We start from the raw sequence: 27,535 nt of genomic DNA, 5'->3' as shown, positions 1-27,535 counted from the left end.
GGCCGTTTGAGAGTTTGAGAGAGAGAGAGAGGGAGAGAGAGAGAGAGAGAGAGCTACCATATACTATATAATGGGCTTCCTGCTACTCCTCTTCTACTCAAGCCTTCCAACTTCCAAGACTTGAGTACCTCTCCACCATCTCCCTCTCCTACTCAAGCTTTCCTCTCCACTATCTCCCTCTCCTACTCCACCACCTTCCTCTCCACCCTCTTCTACTAGACTACTTCAATCTTCCCTCTACCTCTTCTCCTACTCTACCCTCTAAGCTCTCTCCACCCTCTTCTACTAGACTACTACTAAGTTACTAACTATTCATAGCATCCTCTTCTCGTGCGGGCGGTAGGAGTAGAACGGATGGGTGGTCATGGTGGGATGAGGTCAACTTCGAGCCTCCTACTCATGCGGGGAGGGCACGTCCATGGACATGCAAGCTTTGCCAATATAAGCGTGTGGGTGGGGCCAATAGGGTGAGGGCCCATTTGTTGCATGAGCCCGGTCATGAGGTGAAATTTTGTGAGCGAGTCACACCGGAGATAAGAAAGGAGCTTCTTGCAAAGCTTGCCGCCCATCAAGCTTTGAGTGCAAGCCAAAGGGTGCGTGGAGTGGATCCCAACACTTATGTCACTCCAACCCAAACATCAGGTTCTACATCGGGTGGTGGTGCATCTTCATCTACCCCTCTATCACGTCCTCCTCGTGGCACTACTCGAGGCTTCACACAAGCCGCCTTCTCAATGCCGCAACCTGGTCCACCCTCTCTCTCTCGTCGGCAAAGTACTCTTCAGGGGAGTTGGGATCCCAAAAAGGAGGAGGAGGTTGATGCCGCGGTGGCCCGCTTTTTTTTTCATGACCACATTGCTTTTCATGTGGCACAGTACGTATTTCACTCACATGATTTCATCATCATGTCTCACGGGTCACTATTTTGCCATTCTAATTACTTACCCTCTTTTTTTTTGAAATGATAAATAGGTCCGACTACTTCAAAACGATGGTGAAGAAGATTGGCGAGGACGGTCCTCACTACACACCTCCATCCTCCGAAACCTTGCGGACCACTATGCTTGACAAGGAGAAACGCCTTGTTGAGCAAGCGGCGGCAAACACAAAGAGACAAAGGGCTCGCAATGGAGTCTCTTTGATTGCAAACGGATGGAGTGACACGCAGAAAAGGTCTATCCATGGCCTTGTGGCATACTCACGGGGGGGGATGTACTTTGTCTCCTCACATGATGCTTCAGGGGGACGGGAAAGAGTGCGGATGTACTTGCTACTGAGTGGAGTAGTGCTGTCGAGATTATCGGCCTCGAATGTGTGATCGGTTTCGTCACGGATGGTGAGGCGACCAATAGGGCAGCGGGAGCTATTCTTGAGAGTATGTATCCTCAAATCACCGTCTCTTTTTGCATGGCACATTGTCTCAATAATCTTTTGAAAGATATTGGGAAATTGTCATGGATTGAATCGGTGATTGATGATGCATGTGCAATTGTGACCTTCATCAACAATCACACATACCTTCAATCCGAGTTTGGGAAGAGGTCCACAAAGGTCCTTCTCAAGTACTCGGACACTCGCTGTGCATACAACTTTCTTGTGTTGCATCGCTTGAAGGATTGTCAGGGTGCCGTGCGGCAACTATTCATCAGTGATGAATTTTGCTCCTCATCTTCTGCACGTACACAGGTAGGGATTTCATGCAAGAAAAAGGTCGACGATGCTGATTTTTGGGAGGACCTCAAGCGCACTGACGCCATGGTGCATCCCACTGTCCACTTGCTCAGGATTGTTGATGTTATGCAGCCATGCATCGGCAAAGTATATGAAGCCATGGACCAGATGATAGAGAGTCTTGAGAAGCTTGAGCCAGACGTAGATAGATATGAGGAGATCCACTCGCTTTGTGAAACCGATCCCGTCAAGTGGGAAAGACTCCGTTGGACACCCACACGCTTAATAGCACAACTTTAAAACCACAAATATGAAATGGACAACTTAAAACAACTTGAACTTTAAATGAACAGAAATGGAAAGATGGACACCAGCACTGGGGCCGGAACGGGCCGACCCCCCCCTCAATATATGATATATTTATTGGGAGTATTTAATGAATACAATGCTCCATGGGTTCTGAGAACCAGATAATGTCCATGTACATATGAAAACAGTACCAAACAAATAGGCTCGGATTTCGATGTAGAAAACTCGAAGTAGAATGACCACTAGTGTGGTCCAATCTCTACGGTCCTGTGCTTTCATTGGACTCCGCGGAGAGCGCCTCACTGGTGTTCCAAGACCACGCACAAACAGGCGCTCTCGTACTAACGCCTGGCTCTCCCGATCTCAGCACCTTTGGACCGAGGTTCGCCAATACAGCTTGGACAACCCGGCACCGAACGGGTGTGGCCGTAGAGGGATGAATCCCTTATCAGATTTAAACATTAAATGCTTTACTCAAATCTGAAAATCACTTACTTGTAGATGGTTGATTAGAAAACCAAAACTAGTGGTTTGCTAAAGCCACCCTTGTTGCCGAAACAATTGCCTTGTGGTAAACCACCAAGACAAGAGTCACCGCAAAAGACCACCACCGCCTGTGGTGGTGGACAATGTCCTAGAAGCAAGAGACCACTTGTTGATGATGCACACGCAGCCTGTAAGTGCTGGACACACAGCCAGTTGCTTTGAGGGGCTGCGTAGAAAGGAGGGGATGTAGTCGCCTTGTGAAGGTGGCCCACGTCTAAGAGCAGCCACAGCAGTACCTTGTGAAGGGGCAGCGCAGCCTGTTGGAGCAGCCGCCTGGGAGCAGAGGGTAAACACAGCTACCAGCAGAGTTTAGTGTTTTGGCGACTGCATGGAGGAGAGTTGGGAAGGGGCAGCGCAGCCTGTTGGAGCACAGAGGCAGGTAGCCTTCAGATGGTGGCAGCCGGCTGCAACCAGTAGCCGCCTAAGCACAGCAAATTCAGCAGCCGCCTTGGGGAAAACATGCGCCAGAGTACAGGCTGTGGGTAAACACCAGCCTGCGCAGCCACCTGGATGAGAATATGCGCAGCTGTACGGAGAAAGATGGTGACCACCTGCTGTGCAGTTCGCAGCCAGCCGCCTGGGGACAGGTACGTGCAGAATATAGGGAGCCGCCTGCAGCAAGCTAGTCGCCAGCAGAAAGGGAAGAGTCGCCGGTTGGTGAAAATCAGCGCCAGGGAGAAGCGATTGATTCCACGCTTGAAGGGGGGCCCTTTCTTAATAAAATTAAAGTGAAGATAACCTTAGTAAATTCTACACATGCATGTGGGGGAACTAGTGGGGGTTGGTGACCATGCCCACCCCCACACTCACTTAAAAGTGGGGCTCCCCACCTTGGCCCCAAAGCCTCTCTACACAATGACCTATAATCTGCGTGTCAACCAACGACCAAATCCGATAAAGCATCTAATCCTTCAACCCCATCGTGCCCAAAGGGGGTGCCCACTTTTTAAATAAGTGTGAACCCCTAACCTTATAAAATAAAGGGGTTAGAATAAAATAACATTAAAACAACATGTGTAACATACTTACCACCTGTTCACATGCACTAAAACTTGTCAGAATACAGGGCAGACTTCACGACTCACCGGCAGGCGTCCCCGCTCAGTAAGTAACACGTCAGGCAGGCAAACACACAAATACATGTCATGCGAAAACAGTTTCAAGCATACAAATCATGTGTGCATGTGCAAATAGTAACATGGACATATCTCCCGTTCATGGAACATGTACAAAATATCTGTCGGCACAAAACTGGCACGACATAAAAAACATAAAAACCTGGTCTTCCTATGGAGTGACAGTCCCATAGGTAAGACACAGTTCCAGGCACGAGTTTCCCTATGGTGTGACAGTCCCATAGGTGAAACACGGCACGAATACTGGCTCTTCCATGGCGTGACAGTCCCATGGATCGAACACAGTCCAGGTCATACACGGGTGGCACTGGTCTGGCTCCCGTCCATACGACACCATCCTGCTAACACACGGGTGGCACCAGTCTGGCTCCCGTCCATGTCAGCAAAATACTGGCCTCTTCACATGAGACACCGGCCTAGCCTCAAGTGAACGAGACGCAAAAACTAGGAATGGACCAAATGGTTGGCCAATTGATGACATCCCCCCGGGCTTCTAAAGAGTTGACCTCAACTTAAAAGCCTCAAGATATGCCTGCAACAATTGCGGATAATCTGCAAAATAATCCTCATTTACCCATTTGGCATCAATAGGCAAATAATTCTTAAACTTCACAAGGTATCTCCTGGAAAGCTTTCCTGCAGGTAGCTTTCTCTCCTTGTGAAAAACAATCTGTTCTGGCTGGAGGATCTCCTCAAGCTCTTCAATTTCTGGCGGATCTTCTGTGACAGGCTCATCAGGATCTGGCCCCACATATTTCCGAAATAGACTCACATGAAAAGCATTGTGAATCTTCCAATGACTAGGTAAAGCAAGCCTGTAAGACACTTCATTGATCTTGTGAATCACCTTGAAGGGTCCATAATAGCGAGGAGAAAGCTTAGGATATGATCCTTCTCGTCCTGGCCTCTTCCGAAGCCTAGCCTTCTCAAATTTCAGCAACACCCAATCACCTTCTTTGACTTCCATGTCCCTTCTATGCTTGTCAGCAGCCATTTTATGCTTATCCTGAGATCTTGCAATGGCTGTCCGCACCTGACCAAAGGCAACATCCAAGTCTCGAACATATTCATCAGCTGCAAAAATCTCATCCTTAGTACGAAGGATGGGTGGCAATACCACTCTGCCATAAATAATCTCAAACGGAGCCTTTCCTGTGGAAGCATGGATTGTATTGTTGTAGGCAAACTCAACAAGTGGAAGATACTTCTCCCATGCAGTCTTTTGATCTACCACATAACACTTCAACAAATCCAACACGGCTGAATTTGCAGCTTCACTTTGGCCATCCGTTTGGGGATGATAAGCTGATGAAAACTCAAGCTTAGTACCCATATTATCAAACAAAGCCCTCCAAAATAGGCTTGTAGACCTGGGATCTCTATCCCCAACAATGGATTTAGGCATACCATGATGCTTGAAACTATTAGCAAGAAAAAGCTTTACCATATGATCAGCTTTAATGGTTTTCTTGACAGGCAAGAAATGAGCTTGCTTGCTAAACCTGTCCACAATAGTCCAAATAGCATCATTCCCATGCTGGGATCTAGGCAAATCCATAATAAAATCCATCGTGATACTTTCCCAAGGTTGCGAGGGAATAGGCAATGGCTGAAGCAAACCTGGAGGCTTTTGCCTGTCAAATTTTACCTTTTGGCAAGTAAGACATGCACGCACATAAGCCTCAATGTCTTTACGCATGCTTGGCCAAAAGAAGTACCTCTGAATCATGCGAGTAGTAGGCATAATACCTCTATGACCAGCATATGGTGGAGCGTGACATTCGTCCATAACCTTTGGACGCAAATCCTTCACCACACATAGGCAATTATCCTTCATTAGATAACCCTCATTGATAACATAAGAGGCATGTGAATGACCAGCCATCAAATCAGTCCATATATGGCAAAAATCAGCATCCAAATGATACAAATCTCTCATAGCAGATAGATCTCCATGAGAGGCGACTGAGACTGCAACAATATAAGGCCTCCTAGATAGTGCATCGGCCACCACATTTTTCTTTCCTGGAGTATGCACAATTTGAAAATGAAACATGGAAAGAAAATTGGCCATTCTCATCTGCTTCTCTGAAAGCTTGGTTTGAGATAGAAAGTATCTCAAGCTTTGATGATCTGTCTTGACTACAAATTCAGCCCCAAGAAGGTAATGTTTCCATATTTTTAAGGCGTGAATTACAGCCAAGAGCTCTTTCTCATAAATATCCATATGAAGCTCGGCATCATGCAAACGACGGCTCTCGTATGCAACTACATGCCCTTCTTGATTTAGGACAGCTCCTATGCAATCACCACAAGCATCACATTCAACCACGAATGACTTGTGCAAGTCAGGAACAATCAATACTGGACCACATATGATCGCATGCTTGAGCTGCAAGAAAGCATCCTCTTCTTTTGAAGTCCATTTGAAAGCAGTTTTCTTCTTCGTGAGATCATGTAGAGGAGTGGCAATCATAGCAAAATGCCTTATGAAACGCCTATAGTACGAACATAATCCCAGAAAACTACGTACTTGATGTACGTTTTGCAATTCGGGCCAATTCCGAATAGTCTCTATCTTTGCAGGATCCATTGTAACTCCATCCTTGGATACAATATGACCCAGATAATGAATCTCTGAAAGGAAAAACTCACTTTTCTTTGCATTGACGAAAAGTTTGTGCTTCCGCAACTCTTCGAACACTGTGACCAAATGAGTTCTGTGTTCCTGCTCATTCTTGGAGAAAACCAAGATATCATCAAAGAAGACTCCTGTAAACTTGCGATGGGTTCGGAATATCCTATCCATCATACGATTAAAAGTAGCAGGAGCATTGGTGAGACCAAAAGGCATTACCAAGAATTCATATAATCCGAAGGCTGTCCTGAATGCAGTCTTATGGACATCTTGTGGCACCACTCGAATCTGGTGATAACCACTCTTCAAATCAAGTCTGCTAAAGCAAGCGGAACCATCAAGCTTATCCAAGATATCATCAATACGTGGAATAGGAAATCTGTTCTTGATGGTAAGCTTGTTCAAAGCTCTATAGTCTACACACATACGGAATGATCCGTCCTTCTTTTGAACAAGAAGCACAGGAGAGCAGTAAGGTGAGGAACTGGGCTAAACCAAACCTTTCTCTAAAAGCTCGTTGACCTGCTTCATAATTTCTTCTTGTTGTGCAGCACTCACTCGGTATGCGGGTTTGTTAGGAGGAGAACTACCTGGCACAAGATCTATACGATGATCTTCGGGCCTTTGGGGAGGTAATTCACCTGGCAATGAGTCAGCAAAACAGTCTTTGAATGCATTAAGAAAATTCAGCCTATCATTAGACATAGCATCCAAATTTTGATGATTTGGCACAAGACTATCACGCACAAAAACCAAGTACGCTGAAAGACTCTTTTTCATTGCTTTATTAATTTGGATGTGTGATACAACTGGGATGGAATCCCCTTCTTTGCCAGCATCAATAAAATGCATGCGGCCTTTATGCATAAAAGAAATCATATTAGACTTGTAGTCTTTGCGGGGCTCAAGCCTATGGTGCCACGGCTTGCCCAACAATACATCACATCCATTCAGAGGAGCAACTAGGAAATGCTCATTATCAAGATAGCCCTGGATATGGAGACGCAACTTCCCAATCAAAGGGGTAACCTGCACCTCTTTGCCAATAAATGCAGCTTCGGCTTCAATCTGAGGTCCCATGTTTTCAACCTCAATACCCAATGCAGCTGCCAGTTGCATAGAGATGAAATTGTCAGTTGCACAGTCATCAAACATGAATAATGCGGGCTGATCCTTGATTTGCCCCCAAGCCTTGCAAACCATACGCTCTTTTGCATCATGACCTGTATTACCTTGCACATCAGGAACTGCATGAACATTTGCTTTGGTGTGCTTGTCCTCGTGCTTTGGTTTACGATCTGGGCATTGCCGAAACATGTGGTCTTTGCTACCACAAGAAAAGCATTTTCCATCCTTAGCATATTGCTCTCTTTGTTCCGGGGTTAAGCCAAATTTGTTCTTTCTTGGGCCCTGTTCTTTAGATGTATAATTTTCAGCTTTACCACCCTTGTAAGGCTCCCGGAAGTTCTTTTTAGATGGCTGTCCACCCTTTTGCTGATTTGGGACAGCCTTGTCCTTCCCCTTGGAACCTCCTTGATCCTGCTTGATCTTGAGCACCAATTGCTCTGTAGCAAGGGCAGAAGCTGTGAGTTGTTGCAACGTATGTTTTGGGTGCAATTCAATACCCGATCTATATGCAGGTTGCAATCCAGAACGAAACTTCCTCTTTCTTTCATCTTCTGTGATTAGCATGAAGGGAGTCACTTCCAGCAACACTTTCCAAAATTTGTTAACATACTGTTGCACACTCTCATTATCTTTTTGCTCCAACCTGTCCCACTTTTGAGTGAGAGTTTGCTCTGCATTGGGTGGCAAGAACTGAGCATAAAATCTATCTTTGAATTCCTTCCAAGTAGAGATGGGATCCTTGGTGATCTTTTCGGTGATCCACCAATGGGCAGCAGTCCCTTTCAAAAACATGCTAGCATGGCGCACCTTCGACTTTTCTGTAAAGTCCTCATCGCTAAAAGCAATGTCGAACTGTGCCACAAACGCTAACACCTTAGAAGCATCATGTTCATCATGAAAGACATCAAATTTGACAGATTTATCACCTGCTTTGAACTCCTTGAGCTTCCTGGCATGAGGCTCATGGTCCTCTCTTTTTCTTTTCCCCTTATCCAACAGGGTAGCCCTGTCTGCATGGGCTTCATGGGCCGTCATAGAAGCTTCATGGGGCACGGTGGCATGTGCTCCACGAACTCGAAGCTCAGATGCATGTGACTTACGTGCATATGGCATGGTCTCTCCATGAGACAACTCAGAAGGCAAAATTTTTCTGGAAGCAGACCTGTCACCATGAGATACATATCTTGCATGCATGTGACTTTCATGCCCTCCATGAGCACTGGCATGCATAAATCTATCAGGCTTAGTGCCTTGGGGAGAGGATGCATGACGAGAGGTGACTGTCACCTCTTCCTTTTGCATAAAAGATTTCAGCCTCTGGGATGCGGGATCTCCATGCTTCAAACGAGGTGGATTTCTGAATTTCAGCTCTCCGTCATCCCCCTCTTTGATATCACCTTTGCGAAGGAGATAGGCGAGTGCCAACTCCCTTGGTTTCTTGCCCACTTCATGAGCCATTGATTCAAAGGTTACATCAACCATAGCATCAGCCTTCCTGGCTTCAATAGCACTTTGCAGATGTGGATCTTCATGCAAAAACTTTAATTCTTGCTCTTGAGCCTGCAAAAGTTTTCTCATATGTTCCATTTCAGCCCTCATAGCATCAGGGTCTTGTTCAAGCATAGCTGTCTTCCCTGGAGACAGTTGACCCTTGGATTCACTATCCATAACCCTTTCAAGGGGCTTGTGCCTACCACGCAGGGCATCAGACCCACGAGAGGCACTAGATGGACCCCTCGAATTTGGCACTTCCAAAGGGTTGCCTTGGCTGTCCATTGTGTTTTAAGTTTGCTAAAAGCGGGATGTCCAGTACACAGGTTCGTTTCCCCACTAGGAAGAGGGAAACAACCGTGCTCTGATACCAATGAAACCGATCCCGTCAAGTGGGAAAGACTCCGTTGGACACCCACACGCTTAATAGCACAACTTTAAAACCACAAATATGAAATGGACAACTTAAAACAACTTGAACTTTAAATGCACAAAAATGGAAAGATGGACACCAGCACTGGGGCCGGAACTGGCCGACCCCCCCCTCAATATATGATATATTTATTGGGAGTATTTAATGAATACAATGCTCCATGGGTTCTGAGAACCAGATAATGTCCATGTACATATGAAAACAGTACCAAACAAATAGGCTCGGATTTCGATGTAGAAAACTCGAAGCAGAATGACCACTAGTGTGGTCCAATCTCTACGGTCCTGTGCTTTCACTGGACTCCGCGGAGAGCGCCTCACTGGTGTTCCAAGACCACGCACAAACAGGCGCTCTCGTACTAACGCCTGGCTCTCCCGATCTCAGCACCTTTGGACCGAGGTTCGCCAATACAGCTTGGACAACCCGGCACCGAACAGGTGTGGCCGTAGAGGGATGAATCCCTTATCAGATTTAAACATTAAATGCTTTACTCAAATCTGAAAATCACTTACTTGTAGATGGTTGATTAGAAAACCAAAACTAGTGGTTTGCTGAAGCCACCCTTGTTGCCGAAACAATTGCCTTGTGGTAAACCACCAAGACAAGAGTCACCGCAAAAGACCACCACCGCCTGTGGTGGTGGACAATGTCCTAGAAGCAAGAGACCACTTGTTGATGATGCACACGCAGCCTGTAAGTGCTGGACACACAGCCAGTTGCTTTGAGGGGCTGCGTAGAAAGGAGGGGATGTAGTCGCCTTGTGAAGGTGGCCCACGTCTAAGAGCAGCCACAGCAGTACCTTGTGAAGGGGCAGCGCAGCCTGTTGGAGCAGCCGCCTGGGAGCAGAGGGTAAACACAGCTACCAGCAGAGTTTAGTGTTTTGGCGACTGCATGGAGGAGAGTTGGGAAGGGGCAGCGCAGCCTGTTGGAGCACAGAGGCAGGTAGCCTTCAGGTGGTGGCAGCCGGCTGCAACCAGTAGCCGCCTAAGCACAGCAAATTCAGCAGCCGCCTTGGGGAAAACATGCGCCAGAGTACAGGCTGTGGGTAAACACCAGCCTGCGCAGCCACCTGGATGAGAACATGCGCAGCTGTACGGAGAAAGATGGTGACCACCTGTTGTGCAGTTCGCAGCCAGCCGCCTGGGGACAGGTACGTGCAGAATATAGGGAGCCGCCTGCAGCAAGCTAGTCGCCAGCAGAAAGGGAAGAGTCGCCGGTTGGTGAAAATCAGCGCCAGGGAGAAGCGATTGATTCCACGCTTGAAGGGGGGCCCTTTCTTAATAAAATTAAAGTGAAGATAACCTTAGTAAATTCTACACATGCATGTGGGGGAACTAGTGGGGGTTGGTGACCATGCCCACCCCCACACTCACTTAAAAGTGGGGCTCCCCACCTTGGCCCCAAAGTGGGTGCCCAAAGGGGGTGCCCACTTTTTAAATAAGTGTGAACCCCTAACCTTATAAAATAAAGGGGTTAGAATAAAATAACATTAAAACAACATGTGTAACATACTTACCACCTGTTCACATGCACTGAAACTTGTCAGAATACAGGGCAGACTTCACGACTCACTGGCAGGCGTCCCCGCTCAGTAAGTAACACGTCAGGCAGGCAAACACACAAATACATGTCATGCGAAAACAGTTTCAAGCATACAAATCATGTGTGCATGTGCAAATAGTAACATGGACATATCTCCCGTTCATGGAACATGTACAAAATATCTGTCGGCACAAAACTGGCACGACATAAAAAACATAAAAACCTAGTCTTTCTATGGAGTGACAGTCCCATAGGTAAGACACAGTTCCAGGCACGAGTTTCCCTATGGTGTGACAGTCCCATAGGTGAAACACGGCACGAATACTGGCTCTTCCATGGCGTGACAGTCCCATGGATCGAACACAGTCCAGGTCATACACGGGTGGCACTGGTCTGGCTCCCGTCCATACGACACCATCCTGCTAACACACGGGTGGCACCAGTCTGGCTCCCGTCCATGTCAGCAAAATACTGGCCTCTTCACATGAGACACCGGCCTAGCCTCAAGTGAACGAGACGCAAAAACTAGGAATGGACCAAATGGTTGGCCAATTGGTGACACTTTGTGTGGCGAGATGGAGCTCATATTCCTCTCCTTTACATGCAGCTGCTTTTATGGTGGACCCAGAATTTCAGGGAAAAGGACAGGAGGGTGATAAAGAGGTGAGCAACGGTTGGAGACTCATCTTGGATCGCCTCACGCCGGATGCAGAAATCAGGCGCAAAATTAGAGACCAGCTCTCTAATTACAAGGCATTTCAAGGCTCATATGGATGTGCAGATGCGCAGCAGGACAGATTCAAGGTTGGTGCAGCATTATGGTGGGAGGACTTCGGATCAGATGGACCAGAGCTACAACAGTTGGCGATCCGGATCTTGAGCCAGTCCGTTAGCTCTTCTTAAGTAGAGCAATTATGGTCCTCCTACAGTCACATTTCATCAAAGAAAAGAAATCGGCTTGGGGTGGAAAGAGCTAATGATCTTGTCTTCATTAGCGCAAACTTGCGCATGCTTGGCAAGAGTGCAAGATGCAATGCCGATACTTTTACACAGTGGGAGATGGAACAAGAGGAGGCAGCTACAACTATTACACAGGAGGGTGGGACACATGGTTCTCATCATGAGCCTTCATCGGATGACACAACCCCATCCACACTTCACGCACTCATGATCATGAGGCTAGCACCTCTCTTATTGGGAGCGCAGAGTATGAGAGCGAGTGACTTATATTTTGTATCGCCTAGGCCCCAACATCTTTTGAGTATATCTATTTAATGTTATCAACTTTAAAGTCTTTCTTTTCCGACTTTGCAAGTCTTGACTCTTGACTCTTGCACCTCGTAGCGTAATTTAATTTTAAATGTAATGTGTATCATGATTCATAACTTTTGGAGTTAGAAAGCTTGTTGTTATTGATTGATTAATCTTGATTCTTTACTCCTCTAAAATTAACAATTTTGAGTGCCGTCCCCACCCCCCGTCCCCGTTCCCTACCTTTAGCCGTCCCCGTCCCCGTCCCCGTCCCCGTCCCCGTCCCCTGGTAACTATGGGAAAAACAGGTCACTTATGGAGATGGCACGATATATGGTCAAGAGCCAAGCTTTGCCACTTGTGTTTTGGCTTGAGACTGTCATGTGTACTGCATATGTACTCAACAGGTGTCCCACTAAGGCCTTGCAGTCTGTTACTCCATACGAAGCTTGGCATGGCAAGAAGCCTTCTATTGGTCACTTGCGTGTCTTTGGTTGCTTGGCCTATGCTTTAGTGCCTGTGCAACAACGTAAAAAATTAGATGATAAGGCTGTCAAAACTATAAGGGTGGACATTATGCCTTTACCCCAACAGTCTCCCACTTAAAGGCAAAGTGCCCTTAAGTAAAAGAAAAGAAAAATCAACATGTACATGATAATATACAAGGCCATATCAAGGCTGAAACTGGCCTCATCCAATGCCCATCCAGTGTCTGCAAATGAGCAAACCGCTCCGGAGGCAAACTCTTTGTCAACAGATCAGCCGGGTTGTCATCCGTATGAATCTTAACAAGCTGAATTTGCTTGTTCTCTATCACCTCTCTGATGAAGTGATACTTCACATCCACATGCTTCGTCTTTGCATGAAAGACAGGGTTCTTTGCCAACTGGATGGCACTCTGACTATCACAATGCAACAATGGAACATCCCCTGTATATCCCAAATCAACCACTAACCGAGATAGCCATAATGCCTCCTTGCAAGCCTCTGTGGCTGCAATATACTCGGCCTCTGTAGTAGATAAGGCAGTGCACTTCTGCATCCTGGATATCCATGACACAGCACCTCCTGTGAATGTAAACACATAACCGGTAGTAGACTTCCGGTTATCTGGATGACCGGCATAATCCGAATCCGTGTAACCATGCACTAATGCATCCTGTTTGCCAAAGCAAATGCACATATCCTGTGTGCCCTTCAGGTATCTCATGACACCTTTCACTGCTTCCCAATGCTTCTTGCCAGGGTTGGCCATGTATCTAGAAACCACTCCCACTGCAAATGCAATGTCCGGCCTAGTAGCAACCATGGCATACATGAGACTGCCACAAGCTGAAGCATACGGAATCTTGGCCATATCAGCCCTGTCTCTATCTGACTATGGACTGTCCATAGCACTGAGTTTCACATATGGAGGCAAAGGAGTACTAGTCTTCTTCCCCCCGTCCATATTGAACCTCTGCAAGACTTTGCCAATGTATTCCTTCTGAGACAAATACAACACATGCTGATTTCTGTCCCGAAGTATCCGCATACCCAAGATGTGATTTGCATCACCAAAATCCTTCATATCAAAGGTTTGATGCAGCCTCTGCTTCAAGGCATCCATCTCCTTACGAGATTTTCCGACAATCAACATATCATCAACATACAAGATGAGGATCAATAGACTGCCATCCAAAGCTTTCTTGGTGTACAAGCAGTGATCTATGTCACTTCTCCTGAATTTCTGGGATTTCATGAATGTATCAAATTTATGATACCATTCCCTTGGTGCCTGTTTGAGCCCATAAAGACTCTTTTTCAGCTTGCATACAAGCTTCTCCTTTCCACTCACTGCATAACCCTCTGCCTGCTGCATATATATCTCCTCATGGAGATCACCATGAAGAAAAGCAGTCTTCACATCCATCTGAATCAAGTCCAGATCATCATGTGCAACCAAAGCTAACACAGCTCTAAGTGTGGTCATTTTGACCACTGGAGAGAAGATCTCAAAGTCCACACCATATTCCTGCTTGAAGCCCTTAGCCACTAACCTGGCTTTGTATCTTGGCTTTGCATCTGGTGCAACTTTGAGCCTGTATACCCATTTGCATGGCAAAACCTTCTTGCCTGCAGGCAAATGCACCAACTTCCATGTTCCATTTTTATGCAAAGAATCCATCTCTGACTTCATGGCACGCTCCCATAGAGCTTTGTCTGCCCTCTGTAAAGCCTCCTTATAACATGAGGGCTCCCCACAGTCAGTGAGCATCAAGTAGTCAACCCCTGGAACAAACCTGTCAGGGGCTCTGGAGGGTCTTGTGAACCTCCGTACCCAATGACCATCATTTGCAGGTTGCTGTCCAGCCTGCATATCACCCATTGGTGGCTCCTGTTCCATGCCATAAGGCTGAAATATCATGCCCGGTATCTCCTCTAACTGTGGTATATCCATAGGGATATCTTCTGCCATCTCTGGCTGTCTATTTGGACCATTTTCAGCACCATTTAAGGGCTGGTTTTCCTGCTGTAATGGCTGATTTACAGCCCTTGGTTGTTGTCCATGATGTCCATCATCATCAAAGATGACTCTGCCAGGCTCCTGTTGCCTTGCAGGCTCCTTATACATGCATGTTTCATCAAAAATGACATCATTGCTGCGTATAATCTTTCTATTCACGGGATCCCAAAGTCTATACCCCATTTCACCTCTGTCGCCATATCCTAGGAATATGCATTTGTGAGACTTAGGATCAAGTTTGGTGCGCATTTCCCTGCGTATGTGCACGTCCGCAACGCAACCAAACACTCTCAAGTGCTTGTATGGCGGAGGCTTCCCTGTCCATACCTCTTCTGGCACTTTCCCACCAAGCCTCGTGTTAGGTGACCTGTTTATAAGGTGAACGGCTGTCATAACAGCTTCAGCCCAAAAACCATGAGGTAACGCAGCATGTGACAACATAGAACGGACCTTCTCCTGTATGGTCCTGTTCATCCTCTCTGCTGTCCCGTTTTGTGGAGGATCATAAGGAGTAGAGAGCTCCCTCTTGATGCCTTTAGCATCACAAAAATCCTGAAATTGTTTGGACATATATTCTCCACCATTGTCGGAACGCAAAGCCTTCAGTGTTTTGCCAGTTTGATTCTCAACAAGAGCAACAAACTTCTCAAACACTGAGAATGTATCACTCTTCAAACGAAGAGGATAAACCCACACCTTGCGTGTGGCATCATCTATAAAAGATACAAAGTATTTTGCCCCTCCCAAAGAAAGCTGAGGCATCTCACATACATCTGTATGCACAAGCTCTAACTGAGCATCTTTCTGTCCAAGAGCTTTCTTGTGGCAGCACTGTAGTTGCCTACCATATTTTCAATGCTCACAAAACTGAAAACTTGAAAACTTTAGAGAAGACAAGTAACCCAAACGAGACAATTGCTCCATTCCTTTGACACTCATGTGTCCCAACCGGCTATGCCACACAGAGATTTCCGGCAGCTCGGTTGCATTTACATTAGCATGGTGACAAACACCTGCATGCATGAAGTAAAGAGTGTCCACCTTAGAGCCTCTGGCAACAACCAGTGAGCCCTTACTAATTTTCCACTTTCCACGACCAAATGTGGTAACATAATCAGCATCATCAAGCTGTCCAGTAGAAAGCAGGTTCTTCTTGATCTCAGGCACATGCCTGACATCATGGAGCATAAGCTGTGAGTTTGAAAACACAAGCCTCACATCACCTCTGCCAAGAATCTTGCATGCATGGTTATCACCCAAATAAACCACTCCTTCATTGCCAGCAGTATACCTGACAAACAAGTCTCTGCAACCTGTGACATGAAAGGAGGCACCTGAATCAATGATCCATGAGTGCATACCATGACCACCTGTAAGAAGTGAATGGGCATCAAGTGAAGACGTAAATAGGACCTCATCCTCACTGCCACCTGCATGTGACATATTGATTTCTTCAATCTTGACTCCACTTTTGCCCTTTGGCTTTACATCTTTGGCTTCATCTTTCTCTTTGTCTTTGCCTTTTCCCTTTTCTTTTTGATCATTTTTCCATTTGTAGCATTGCTTTTTAATGTGTCCCTTCTTGCCACAATAATGGCATTCCAAATCCTTTTTGGAGCGAGACTTGCTCCTTCCCCTTTCTTGGCTTTTTCCCCTTTGCTGGGATCTCCCACGTGCATTCATTGCATTGGACTTCCAACAGAGTTGTTTTTCCTGTTCATCTCTTCTTGAAGAAGAGCACCCTCAACATCTGCATATGACAGCATAGCATGCGAATTGCTAGTGGCTGTCCTGAATGTGTCCCAACTCTCTGGCAAAGTGCATAACAGAAAAGTGGCTTTGAACTCATCGTCCATTGCCAACTTTTGATTAATGACCTGGCTGACAATACCATTAAACTCATTTAGATGGGCTATCATAGACGCCCCTTCCTTTATCTGAAGACCTATGAGTTTCTTCAACCAATACACTTTGCTTGAGGCACTTTGTTGGGCATACAAGTCCTGCAATCTCTGCCACATTCCCCAAGCTGTCTTCTCTTCACGAATGCTGAAAAGTAATGAGTCTGACACAGACAACATGATAGTAGATCTTGCCAGCTCATCCATATCTTCCCACTCTTCAGCAGTAAGAGAAGCGGGCATTACACCCCTTTCTTTGATAGGCTTGTGCTGCTTTTTCTGGAGCAACACATTGTAGCACTGGGTTTGCCAAATATCATAATTATGCGAGCCTTCAAGCTTCTTGATGTGAAGCAATGAAGAGCTCTCACCTGTGGTTGCCATAGCAATATGCAACCTGTCAATGCCTGACTCCCTGCAAAAATGTGCAAACACTGCACCAAAAGCACACAAAGTGCTCACAGTTGTTCTCCCAAGCTTTATCTCCCACTGCGGAAGCAAGAATGCAACTTTTCTCCCACTTTTTGTGATGAAATCACCAAAATCTGGTTGCTGCAGATTTTGGACAGCACCTTAAATGTGCTCTGTTGCCCTTCCAAAGTACTGTACAGCAGTACCAAGTGCTCACCAATGATGTACCAAACCTGTACCGGCAAGTACAGCAGCTGAAATTGAACCTTTTCCTCACTCAAATCAGTGTACAGCCATGCCAAAACTTGCACAAAGCTGTGCCAAATCTGTACCAACAGGTACAGTAGCAATAAATGCTATCCTGGCTGTCCAAACGAGTGAAAATCAGACTTTTACAGTCCCGAACACTGCATACAACAGTCCCGAACAGAAATTGGGCAAAAGCCCCTTGACTGCAAGCTGATTTCTGAGGATTCAAGGCATAAATGTTTTGCCTGTTGCTTTGCCAAGCTTAACAAGCATAAAATCTTGAAAAGCCTCTTGATTTAAGATCAATTGCTGATCATACATGGTACATTGACACACATAAAGGCATCCAGAGTGTTCACGATGCTTCCCCCTGGCCACATATACATCCAAATAATGAAAGCCCCTTGATTTACAGGCACATTGAGTGCTTGTAAGGCATCAACACATTATCCACAGCATCAACTGCGAGTGCCTGCATGCAAATCAACCCAATCGGCACAAAAGCCCCTTGATTTGCACTGCAATTTGCTGCAATTTTGCCCAAATGTGCGATTTCTCACATCATACAGCATGTATGAGTGCTTAATTGCACAATTACATCAAAAGCCCAAATTTCGACATCCAATTTCCTGCAAATTGATCCTGATTGTGACCAATTTCCTGCAAATTGATCCTGATTGTGACCAATGTCACCCAATTTTGCCAATTTTGCTCAAAAATTGAGCAATTTGGCACCTGTACCTGCTCAATTGATTGAATTGATAAGAAATTCTCAAAATTGAAGTCAAATACCTCTTAATTTTTTGAATTTCTCTGATCTGCAGGCTGAATTTTAGTTGTTGCAGGAGAAAGAGGGGGGGCACTTCTTGTTGATGTTGATGCTGTTGCTCCTGCTTGTTGCTGTGGATTCGATTCTACCTTGACATTCACTCCATCAGGCCTCGTGACACCTCTCAAAGAGTTGGCTCTGCCCTCGCAGGTTCAAATCATGCAGCTGTAGCCACTTCCTGCAAGTCTTCTCTCAGGAGCTCTTCTCGTCTGTCCTCGTTGCCGATAGAGAACAAGGGCCACGTTGGAGTCGACTAGTGATAGCGATAGTTGAAATCGCCTCCGCCTACTTACGCGGACCACCACGCACCAGGTATGTGTGTTGTTCTGGTTCGCAGCCAGTTAAGTGTCCGTATGCTTCGCCTAGCGCCAGTCTACACCCAGCTCTACACGGCGAAGGCAGCAAGGCGAAAGCGTAACGCTCACTGCACCGTCAACTTCTTCGCTCGCCTGCCTAGAGGCTTACGTGGCCTGTTATATTGACGCCTTGTAGCGCTACGAGCTCGCCTTTACCTATCTGCCTTGTGGACCAGCGAAGCAACCAAAGCTTGTGCGTGAGGTGTCGCAGGGGCTAAGCTGCTGCGCAAGGAGGTCAAGGCTTCCTTTCAAACCTCGCCCTCACCCCGTTTTGTCCTCACCACGGCCCGCTTTGCTCGTTGTCAAGCTCTGCCACCAAGTTGATGGAGAATCAAGTGAGAGTCATGCTCAAAGACGACTGTCAGCAATTGCAGCTGCCTTGTCCTCAGCAACACCTGAAGAAAATCCCACTTCTTTCTCCTCGAAGGAACTGAAGCTCTGATACCAGTTGAATGGGAGAAGGAAGAATTAGGGTTAGGTTAGAGATTCATGTGGGAGACATACACAGAGAGAACAAGGGAGAGAGAGAGAGAGAGAGTTGTGGGGATAAGTCAACTCATGAAGATATGAGTGTGTGACTCCCCTATCACACATGTATATTGCACTAGTACACATAGTGCACTTAGTACATTAAAAGTACTAAGTGTACTATGTACTATAACTTATGGGCTTGTACACACTATAAGGGTGGGCATTATGCCTTTACCCCAACAGTGTGATAGAGGTATTGCTTTGTGTCAGACAAAGTATATTGAGACATTATTGCGGAGATTTGGCCTTAAAGATTGCAAGCCTATTGCTACTCCAATGGAGACAGGTTTGAAGTTGAGTCTTCATGATGTTGGAGATCACTTTGATGTCACACTCTATCAGACAGCTGTTAGTTGCCTCATTTATGTATGCATTACGAGGCCGGACATTCAGTTTGCAGTCTCACAGGTAAGCAAGTTTATGCATAGCCTAGCGTCTCAGCATTGGAAGGCAGTTAAACGCATCTTTCGCTACTTGAGTGGCACCATACATCTTGGGTTGTTTTATCCCAAGGGGGGATCGTTGCCGCCAAATTTACATGCTTTTTCGGACTCAGATTGAGCTGGTTGCTATGACACAAGAGTGTCCACAAGTGGTTTTTGTTTCATGCTCGGTAGCTCATGCATATCTTGGTTGAGCAAGAAGCAACCTACTGTGGCCACTTCTAGTTGTGAAGTTGAGTACAGGGCAGCTTTCACAGCTACAGTTGAGTGTGTGGGGCTCAGACGGCTTATGGCTGACTTGGGTGTTGGACAGGAGTTTGCCACCTCTATCTACACTGACAGTCAGAGCGCATTGGCAGTTGCGAGAAACCCAGTTTTTCATGCTCGCACAAAGCACATTGAGGTGCATTATTACTATGTCAGGGAGAAACTCTCTCCGCACGAGAGATCAGCTTGGCCTATGTGCCAACACAAGACAACCCCGCCGATCTTTTCACAAAGGCGCTTCCTCATGAGAAGTTCGAAGCTTTCCGCAAAGCTTTGGGCTTGCTCCCCTTTGTGGACTGATCTACTTCGGGCATGGCACTTCTCTATACATGAGTGCCAGCTCTCGTTCACACCATCACTCCCAGGGGGAATTTGTTGCCATATATATAGGCAGTGATGTGTGTGAACACACTTAGGACCGCCGGGGCACTTTTTTCCTCTTTAGGAGGTTTTTTCTCCCGGCTTGTATATACGCCCATTCTTCTAGGACTAACTAATCTTTGTACATTGACACAATCTAATACACTGTGTCTTGTGTGCATTCTTGCTTCTTCTCCTCCAAGCTGTGTGCGCTTTCCTGCAACCCTAATTCCAACAATACGGTGGTTGGTACAACAGGTACAATAGCTGGTACAACCGGTACGATAGCTAGTACAACATGTACAGTGACTAGTACAACAGGTACAATGGCTGGTACAACAAGCACGGAAGCTAGTACAATGGTTGGTACAGCAAGTACAAAGACTGGTACAACAAGTACAATGGCTAGAAATCATAATAAATGATTAAATACCCTTGCCTTCAGTATTTCTTCGCGATGGAAGCCTCCAAAACAGTCCCCAACAGCCGATATTCTTCATGGGCAACCTTCAAGAGAGAGAGAAAGAGAGTAGCCATAGGCCTCCCATGAGCTAAAATAACAAGAGAAGGCTACAATGACAAGTGGAGAGCCACACAATAGTTGGAGTGACAAGTGTGAGGCCACTTGTCTCACTTTGATCCACTTTCTAACAAGTGTCAGGCCACTTGTCTCACTTTGGTCCACTTTCTTGCCACATGTCCCAATCCAAAAGATGGTTCCTTCCATAAACTTTCTCTAAAAATATCCCAATTGGTAGACATTCTGTCATAGGCACTTTGCCAACTCTTGGTATTTGCTCAATTCCAGATGTAATGACGCGAACAGAATTTCCATCGGAGTCGGGCCAAAAATAGCAACTCTCCTAAATTTTAGGAGTGTGGTCCTTTGTATTCTAGGATAATCCCCCATTTCCAAAGCTTGTACTTTCCAAATATTTAGACATCCTGGAGTCCACCAGACCCCTTTCATACCGGGAAATGTCCAGGCTAGTGACATCCTCCCCAGCTTCTTAAAAGTTGTCCGCAACTTTAGCTTCAAGCTATATATTCAAGATATAATCATGTCCCATCGAGTGGGCGAGACGAGACAGTCTCAAAATTCCAATATAACTGAAGAATCCATGTTCCAAAGAAATGGGTGAGACTAAATAAGTCTCTATAATACTAATAACAAAATCATGTCCCAAGATAAATGGGCGACACAAAAACAGTCCCATAAGTCCAGATATCATAATCCATGTCCCAAGTAAATGAGCGAGATAAAATAAGTCTCTTGCCAACAAGACATCGGTCCACATGACCCTTGGCATAGACATAAGTCCTGTGCCAACCAGGCGTCATGTCCACTTTACCACTTGCACTCCGTGTTGGTACTCTGACCACACACCTTGAATGAGAGGTGGGCTCAAGTAACAAGATAAAACAATCACTCGCACGCATAGATAACCTGGTGTTCCATAAGCATTTCTGCTACACAGTTTATAGACATTTTGGCCACCAACTCACACTACCCTCTCAAGTGCCCATGTTCCCTTCCATCTGCTCTCTATTGTTCCACCTAGATATGGTAGAAACAATCTTCAAGAGAGCAGGTAGGACAAGAGAACACTACACACGGCATGTTGTGCTCAACACTACCCTCTGAAGTGCCCATGTTCCCTTCCATCTGCTCTCTATTGTTCCACCCACACATGGTAGACACAATCTTCAAGAGAGCACATAGGACAAGAGAACACTACACACGACATGTTGTGCTCAACACTACCCTCTGAAGTGCCCATGTTCCCTTCCATCTGCTCTCTATTGTTCCACCCACACATGGTAGAAACAATCTTCAAGAGAGCACGTAAGACAAGAGAACACTACACAGGGTATGTGAACCATGAGTTTCATAAGTCCAATGCATCCCAAATAAAGGGAGCCAAAAAGAATAATCCATAAACCTGAGGATAGATCCAAATCCCTAGAAAAGAAGTCCAGGAATCCATAGACCTGTATACCATAATCCTTGTATACCATAACTCTTACCACATACTTCGTGCTAACCACACACCTTCGAGTAGTGGTGGACTTTATCCATAAAAGCATCATATCCATGAGATATCCAAAGATTTCTTCTATATAAGCTCGGACAGATTCGTCCATAGAAATTGCTTGTGAAACCCAATATCTATATAAATCTCGTCTGAGAAAGAAATCTCCATAGATATAATCCATCCCAATAAAGGGAGCCATAAACAATGTTTCACTGAAACCATCTCAAGGCAAACAACACCACCTTTTTGCTTGCATGGCTATACAAGGGTTAGTGAACATCAAAAACACTTCATAGTAAATAGCAAAAGCAGCAACTTTGCAAACTCAAAGTATACTTAGCTTTTCTTTGCTAGGTTGATCATGAAGCCAAAAGAAATATCTCATCACCATATCCTTAAGATATCCTTAGATATATCTCCATATAGCTTACCTGTAAGCTTGATAATATAATCCACAATATCCATATGGAAAGAGTGCTAAACGTGTGCACATAAAGCCAACTCCACACTTTCAAAATAAATTTTGTGAATTCATAAATCCTAAGATCAACAAGCTGTCTACTACTCATGCTCTTGCTTCATAAGCTATGAAGCGGCTGGCCATGCTTAACAGCAATGATGGTAAGTGTGGTCCCCACTTGAGATCTTCTCTCTTCCTTATTGATAGAAGAAAGCCTCCGCTTCCAAGAAAGCCTATGCTTTAATACCGATGAAACTCGCAGCTGGTGCCCGGGGAACTAGGACCTTTGACACACTTGTTGATACCATCAATACATATTAAAACATTTAAACATGGCCACAACCTTAACACGTATCCATCATCACTTTGCATAAAAAAGCTGGACAAAACTTCCACAAATGCTGAAAATGGAGCTTGCACGTGTGACACCGCATAGAGGCCGGAATGGGCCGACCCCCCCCTTGGAGTATTTTATTACCCAAGGAGAATAATATCATGTACAAGCTTTGAGAGCCTTACTCTCCCTACGGGAGATGTCGGATTATCCATATACAAATGTCATAACACAACCCAACACGAGGCAACCAAGCCGGAACATAGGCTATAGAAATGCCGAGCCAACAACATAATCCATATACCTCCATGTGGGTTCTGATTCTTTCCCAAAAACCACGAGTCTTCATGCAATAGAGCTGGTACAACAAGTACAACGCTCCATTCAATCGGTACAACAGGTACAGTGGTTGGTACAGCTGGTACAGTGGCTGGTACAACAGGTACAATGGTTGGTACAACCAATACAGTGGCTGGTACAGCAAGTACAAATGCTGATATAGCATGTAGAGTGACTAGTACATTAGGTACAGTGGCTGATACAATAAGTACAAAAGTTGGTACAACCGGTACAATGACTGGTACAACAAGTATAATGGCTAGAAATATAAATGATTAAATACCCTTGCCTTCAGTATTTCTTCGCGATGGAAGCCTCCAAAACAATCCCCAACAGCCGGTATTCTTCATGGGCAACCTTCAAGAGAGAGAGAAAGAGAGTAGCTATCATTAGGGCAACCTATAACGGTGGTACAGGCTAGTGTGCAGCAAGAGAGCCTCTCTTAATGAAGAGAGAGGGCTCCAATTTGTAGATTTGGACCTCCCATGAGCTAAAATGGCAAGAGAAGGCTACAATGACAAGTGTAGAGCCACACAATAGCTGGAGTGACAAGTGTGAGGCCACTTGTCTCACTTTGATCTACTTTCTAACAAGTGTCAGGCCACTTGTCTCACTTTGGTCCACTTTCTTGCCACATGTCCCAATCTAAAAGATGAGTCCTTCCATAAACTTTATCTCTAAAAATATCTCCACTGGTAGACATTCTGTCATAGGCACTTTGCCAACTCCTGGTATCTACTCAATTCCAGATGTAATGACGCAAACAGAATTTCCATCAAAGTCGGGCCAAAAATAGCAACTCTCCTAAATTTTAGGAGTATAGTCCTTTGTATTCCAGGATAATCCCCCATTCCCAAAGCTTGTACTTTCCAAATATTTAGACATCCTGGAGTCCACCAAACCCCTTTCATACTGGGAAATGTCAAGGCTAGTGACATCGACCATGCCAAAACCTTTTGAATTCTGTCATAGTCAATGCTCAACCCATCTCTTGTGATCTTGTGTCCCAAGTAAATGATTTCTGTCATAAAAAACTCACATTTACCTAATTTAGCATATAGTTGATTCTATCTTAAAATAGTCAAGACAATTGTGAGGTGTCTTACATGATTCTCAAGAGTACGACTATATAATAAAATATCATCCAAGAACACAACCACGAACTTTTCCAAATGTTCACGAAAAAGATCATTCATCATTTGCTGGAAAGTGGCGATTCGTTAACCCAAAATGTAATACAAAAAACTCATAATGGCCATACCTAGTCCAAAAGGCGATTCTTTCGACATGTCTTTCATGAATACATATCTGGTGATAGCCAGTACGTAAATCTATCTTTGTGAAATACTTCGCTCCTAGTAAACAGTCAGTCAGGTCATCTGATCTAGAGAGAGGATAGCGGTTCTTAATTGTCATTTGTTCGGTCTCTTGTAATCTACAAACATTCTCCAGGTGTTGTCCTTCTTTCTCCTAAGTAACACAGGTGCACCCCAAGGTAATTTACTTGGACGGATCTAACCCAACCTTAAATAATCTACGAGTTGTTTGGCCAATTCATCTTTCTCAGCCTGGCTCATCCTGTAAGATGGAATGCTGACAGGTTGAGCACCAGGGAGCAAATCAATACGATGATCCACTGCCCTTTCGGCTGGTAAGCTCGATGGCAACTCCTTAAGAAATACATCTTGAAACGAATCAAGTAACTTCTTTAATTCTTTGCTTTCAAACACACTTAATTCATTGACATCCATAGTAGGTATGAGAAATAAAGAAAGTGAAATCAAGACACAGTGGAAAGCATTATACAAAGAAGAATCCATTATATTTCCAAAATCAACGTTATTTACAAGAGATCCCTGAGAGGGATGTATACAATCACCTAAGATACAATACTGGGTGTTTCTATGTTCAAAAGAAAAAGTATAAAATGCCAGTTTTAAATCCCAAAATTATGACTACTAACTTACACAGCTTGTTATAACTAAATGGAGAAGAATCTTGCCAATCCCAAATCAAGATGAAGTTTGTTAGGTAAGGAACAACTTTTCAAAAGACGTCAACTTGATCGAATTGCTAGATTTTTTCTTAGAAGCTTCGCAAGGTAGGTGTAGGTGTAAGTCATGTCATTCTACCCATCAACTTAGCATATCAAACATCTCTTGATTGATTTTCAGAAAGATTTCAGAGGTGATAGTATAGTGTATATTATGTACTACATATTATCTTTTTACGTCAAACAAAAATATAAAATTACACTTCCATCTATATCTTATATTGATGATATATTGGATCAGTTAGCAAGTAAGTTGGACACTGAAATCGGGATGTAACAATTTGAGAATCCCATGCAAATAATATTTACTATTTAGGTTGTTTGAATTCTCGATGATACCATTTGCACTAGCACCTTCAACTGAATGAAGTCCCAAATTTTTCCCCTAGTATTCTTGTCATTGTGTTTTTGGACAACATATTCTCATCATTGAGTTTTTGGACAACATACTGACCTACAATAGGTCCTTTGCCAAGTACAACAAGCATTTGGGCACTTGCCATAAAGCTTGTTCTCCATCTTTTCCGCTGTGGAGGAAGCTTTGTAGACCTTTAGGCTTTGTGTCTTTGAGCATAAGAATGGTATCCTTTGTCTTCTTCTTTTTAATGACGGTAAAGGTTTCTTTGTTAGGCCCGTCTCCTTTACCCGCCCGCCACTCCCTCAAGAAGAGCTAGACATTCTTGGCCTCCATTACAAGTTAAAAATTTTATGGCATTCACGTATCAGAACAATCACATCATTTCTGCTAATGGTTTGCCACCAGTGGAATCCATTTTGCTTTGGCCAAACATCTTCATTTCTCTATTGTATATGCAATGTACAAATTGCCCCATCCACATGGGGGTCAGTACAGCTGACAATCGTCCACACAGCTCACACATGTTTGTCTGTACAACTATTGACTGCCTGTAACAGCAGTACAGACCACAGTGTGCACTCAGCCCCTAGTTGCACATGCTCAAGCTAAAAGCACTAAGGTGCTTGCACTAAAGTGTTGGTAATAATTTATACATTTGGCAAAAAACAAGCTTTTCAATGCCTACTGGGGCTGAAATCCCGAAAGTTCTCATGCAATTCTAAATCTATTAGGGCACAACTCTCTTTGCTGGACTTTTTGGATAGACTGATTTTAGAGGCCTTAAACAGCTATAGCCCCCAACTGACAAAGCAGACCTAAGCTTGTTAGGGCATGTTCCTTAGCATCAAAGGTCACTTATCTAATGCTTCTCTCTCTCTCTCTCTCTCTCTCTCTCTCTCTCTCTCTCTCTCTCTCTCTCTCTCTCTCTCTCTCTCTCTCTGTGTGTGTGTGTGTGTGTGTGTGGGGTGTGTGTGTGTGCGCTCGCGCGCAGCACCCAATCAAGAGATCCTGGGTCCAAGAATCCCCCGCACTTCAGTGCCATCATATGGATCATATATGGTTTGCCGGACTCCTCTCTCTCTCTCTCTCTCTCTCTCTCTCTCTCACACACACACACACACGCACGCACAAAAGGCTGTAAGAAAAACAACGCTGGGGTTGAGCTGCAATACTATCACATTACCAAAGCAAACCTGAATATCGATGATTTTTTTTTAAAACCCTAATGCCAATTGAAACCCAGAATCAGATCGGCGCAACTAACCAAAGAAACCCCACCTCGCAACCGGGCCTCCAGAGCGCCTCAAAATGCTGGCACAAAGTCGGTAAACCTAAACCAAAACATGATGAAGAACCTGCAGGACAGACAGCGTGCACAAGAAAAAAAAACTCATCGACGATACAAAGATAGGGAAAAGCACTAAAAAGAGCACCCAGGCGTGCCCATCAAAAGAAAAGATGGGCGTCAGAGAAAATACCCAAAAAGGGGAAAAAAACCGGTTTTGCTGCTGCGCGTGAAAGCCCGCTTGCCCACCCACAACTGGCCTTCCGGAGGCTAGAACAGCAGAGAGCAGCTCCTGTGAGAGAAGAAGCTAGGTGGCAATCTGGCATCAATTTAAAGAAGCCCTTCCTCTTTTTTTCCCCATTTTTTTTTGGACCTTCCAAATTGGCTTCCCAAAGATCTATGGGTTGGTGGTGGTTTCAATAAACCTTTTATTGTTCGTAGGTGAGCAATAAAATTAGGTCTGAAAAGTGCCTTTTTTTTTCCGAAGGTACAGGAAATTTTTAGAAACACACACACACCCAGCCTCCGTGAGGTGGAGGCGGCCCCGCTGGGATGAGGGCTGGCGAACCCATCGTACATGCTTATAATCAACCCATCAAGGGTAGGTACCTAACGAGGCCCCCAAGACTTGAACACAAGACCTTGGGAGTAGAGACCAACGCTCTACCAGAT

At 45.0% G+C, this 27,535-nt stretch overlaps 2 protein-coding genes across 3 annotated transcripts in view; one reads left to right on the top strand and one right to left on the bottom strand.

Annotated features, from left to right (window-relative positions):
* Positions 1-27,264, bottom strand: part of LOC147616961 (alkaline ceramidase-like) — a 47,442-nt gene extending 20,178 nt beyond the window's left edge. The window contains exons 1-2 of one of the 2 annotated variants that reach the window (XM_086776609.1): positions 27,057-27,264; positions 26,857-26,933 (exon numbers count right to left, since the gene is read on the bottom strand). The gene's annotated coding sequence lies outside the window, so the exon portion shown is untranslated. Of the gene's footprint in view, positions 1-26,842; positions 26,934-27,056 lie in introns of both variants that reach the window. The other variant, XM_086776610.1, reaches the window with a different exon arrangement.
* On the top strand, positions 992-11,797 carry LOC147616962 (uncharacterized). The gene is made up of 3 exons (XM_086776297.1): positions 992-1,173; positions 1,242-1,872; positions 11,531-11,797. Exons 1-3 carry the CDS (start codon positions 992-994, stop codon positions 11,795-11,797), a joined length of 1,080 nt encoding a protein of 359 aa, XP_086632423.1.
* Positions 27,265-27,535: the final 271 nt, after the last annotated feature.

Source organism: Cibotium barometz, chromosome 37, assembly GCF_041138505.1.
Source record: "Cibotium barometz isolate CiBa-2024 chromosome 37, ASM4113850v1, whole genome shotgun sequence".
In the NCBI taxonomy this organism is placed as follows: domain Eukaryota; kingdom Viridiplantae; phylum Streptophyta; class Polypodiopsida; order Cyatheales; family Cibotiaceae; genus Cibotium; species Cibotium barometz.
This window is presented reverse-complemented; position numbering and strand designations above follow the sequence as displayed.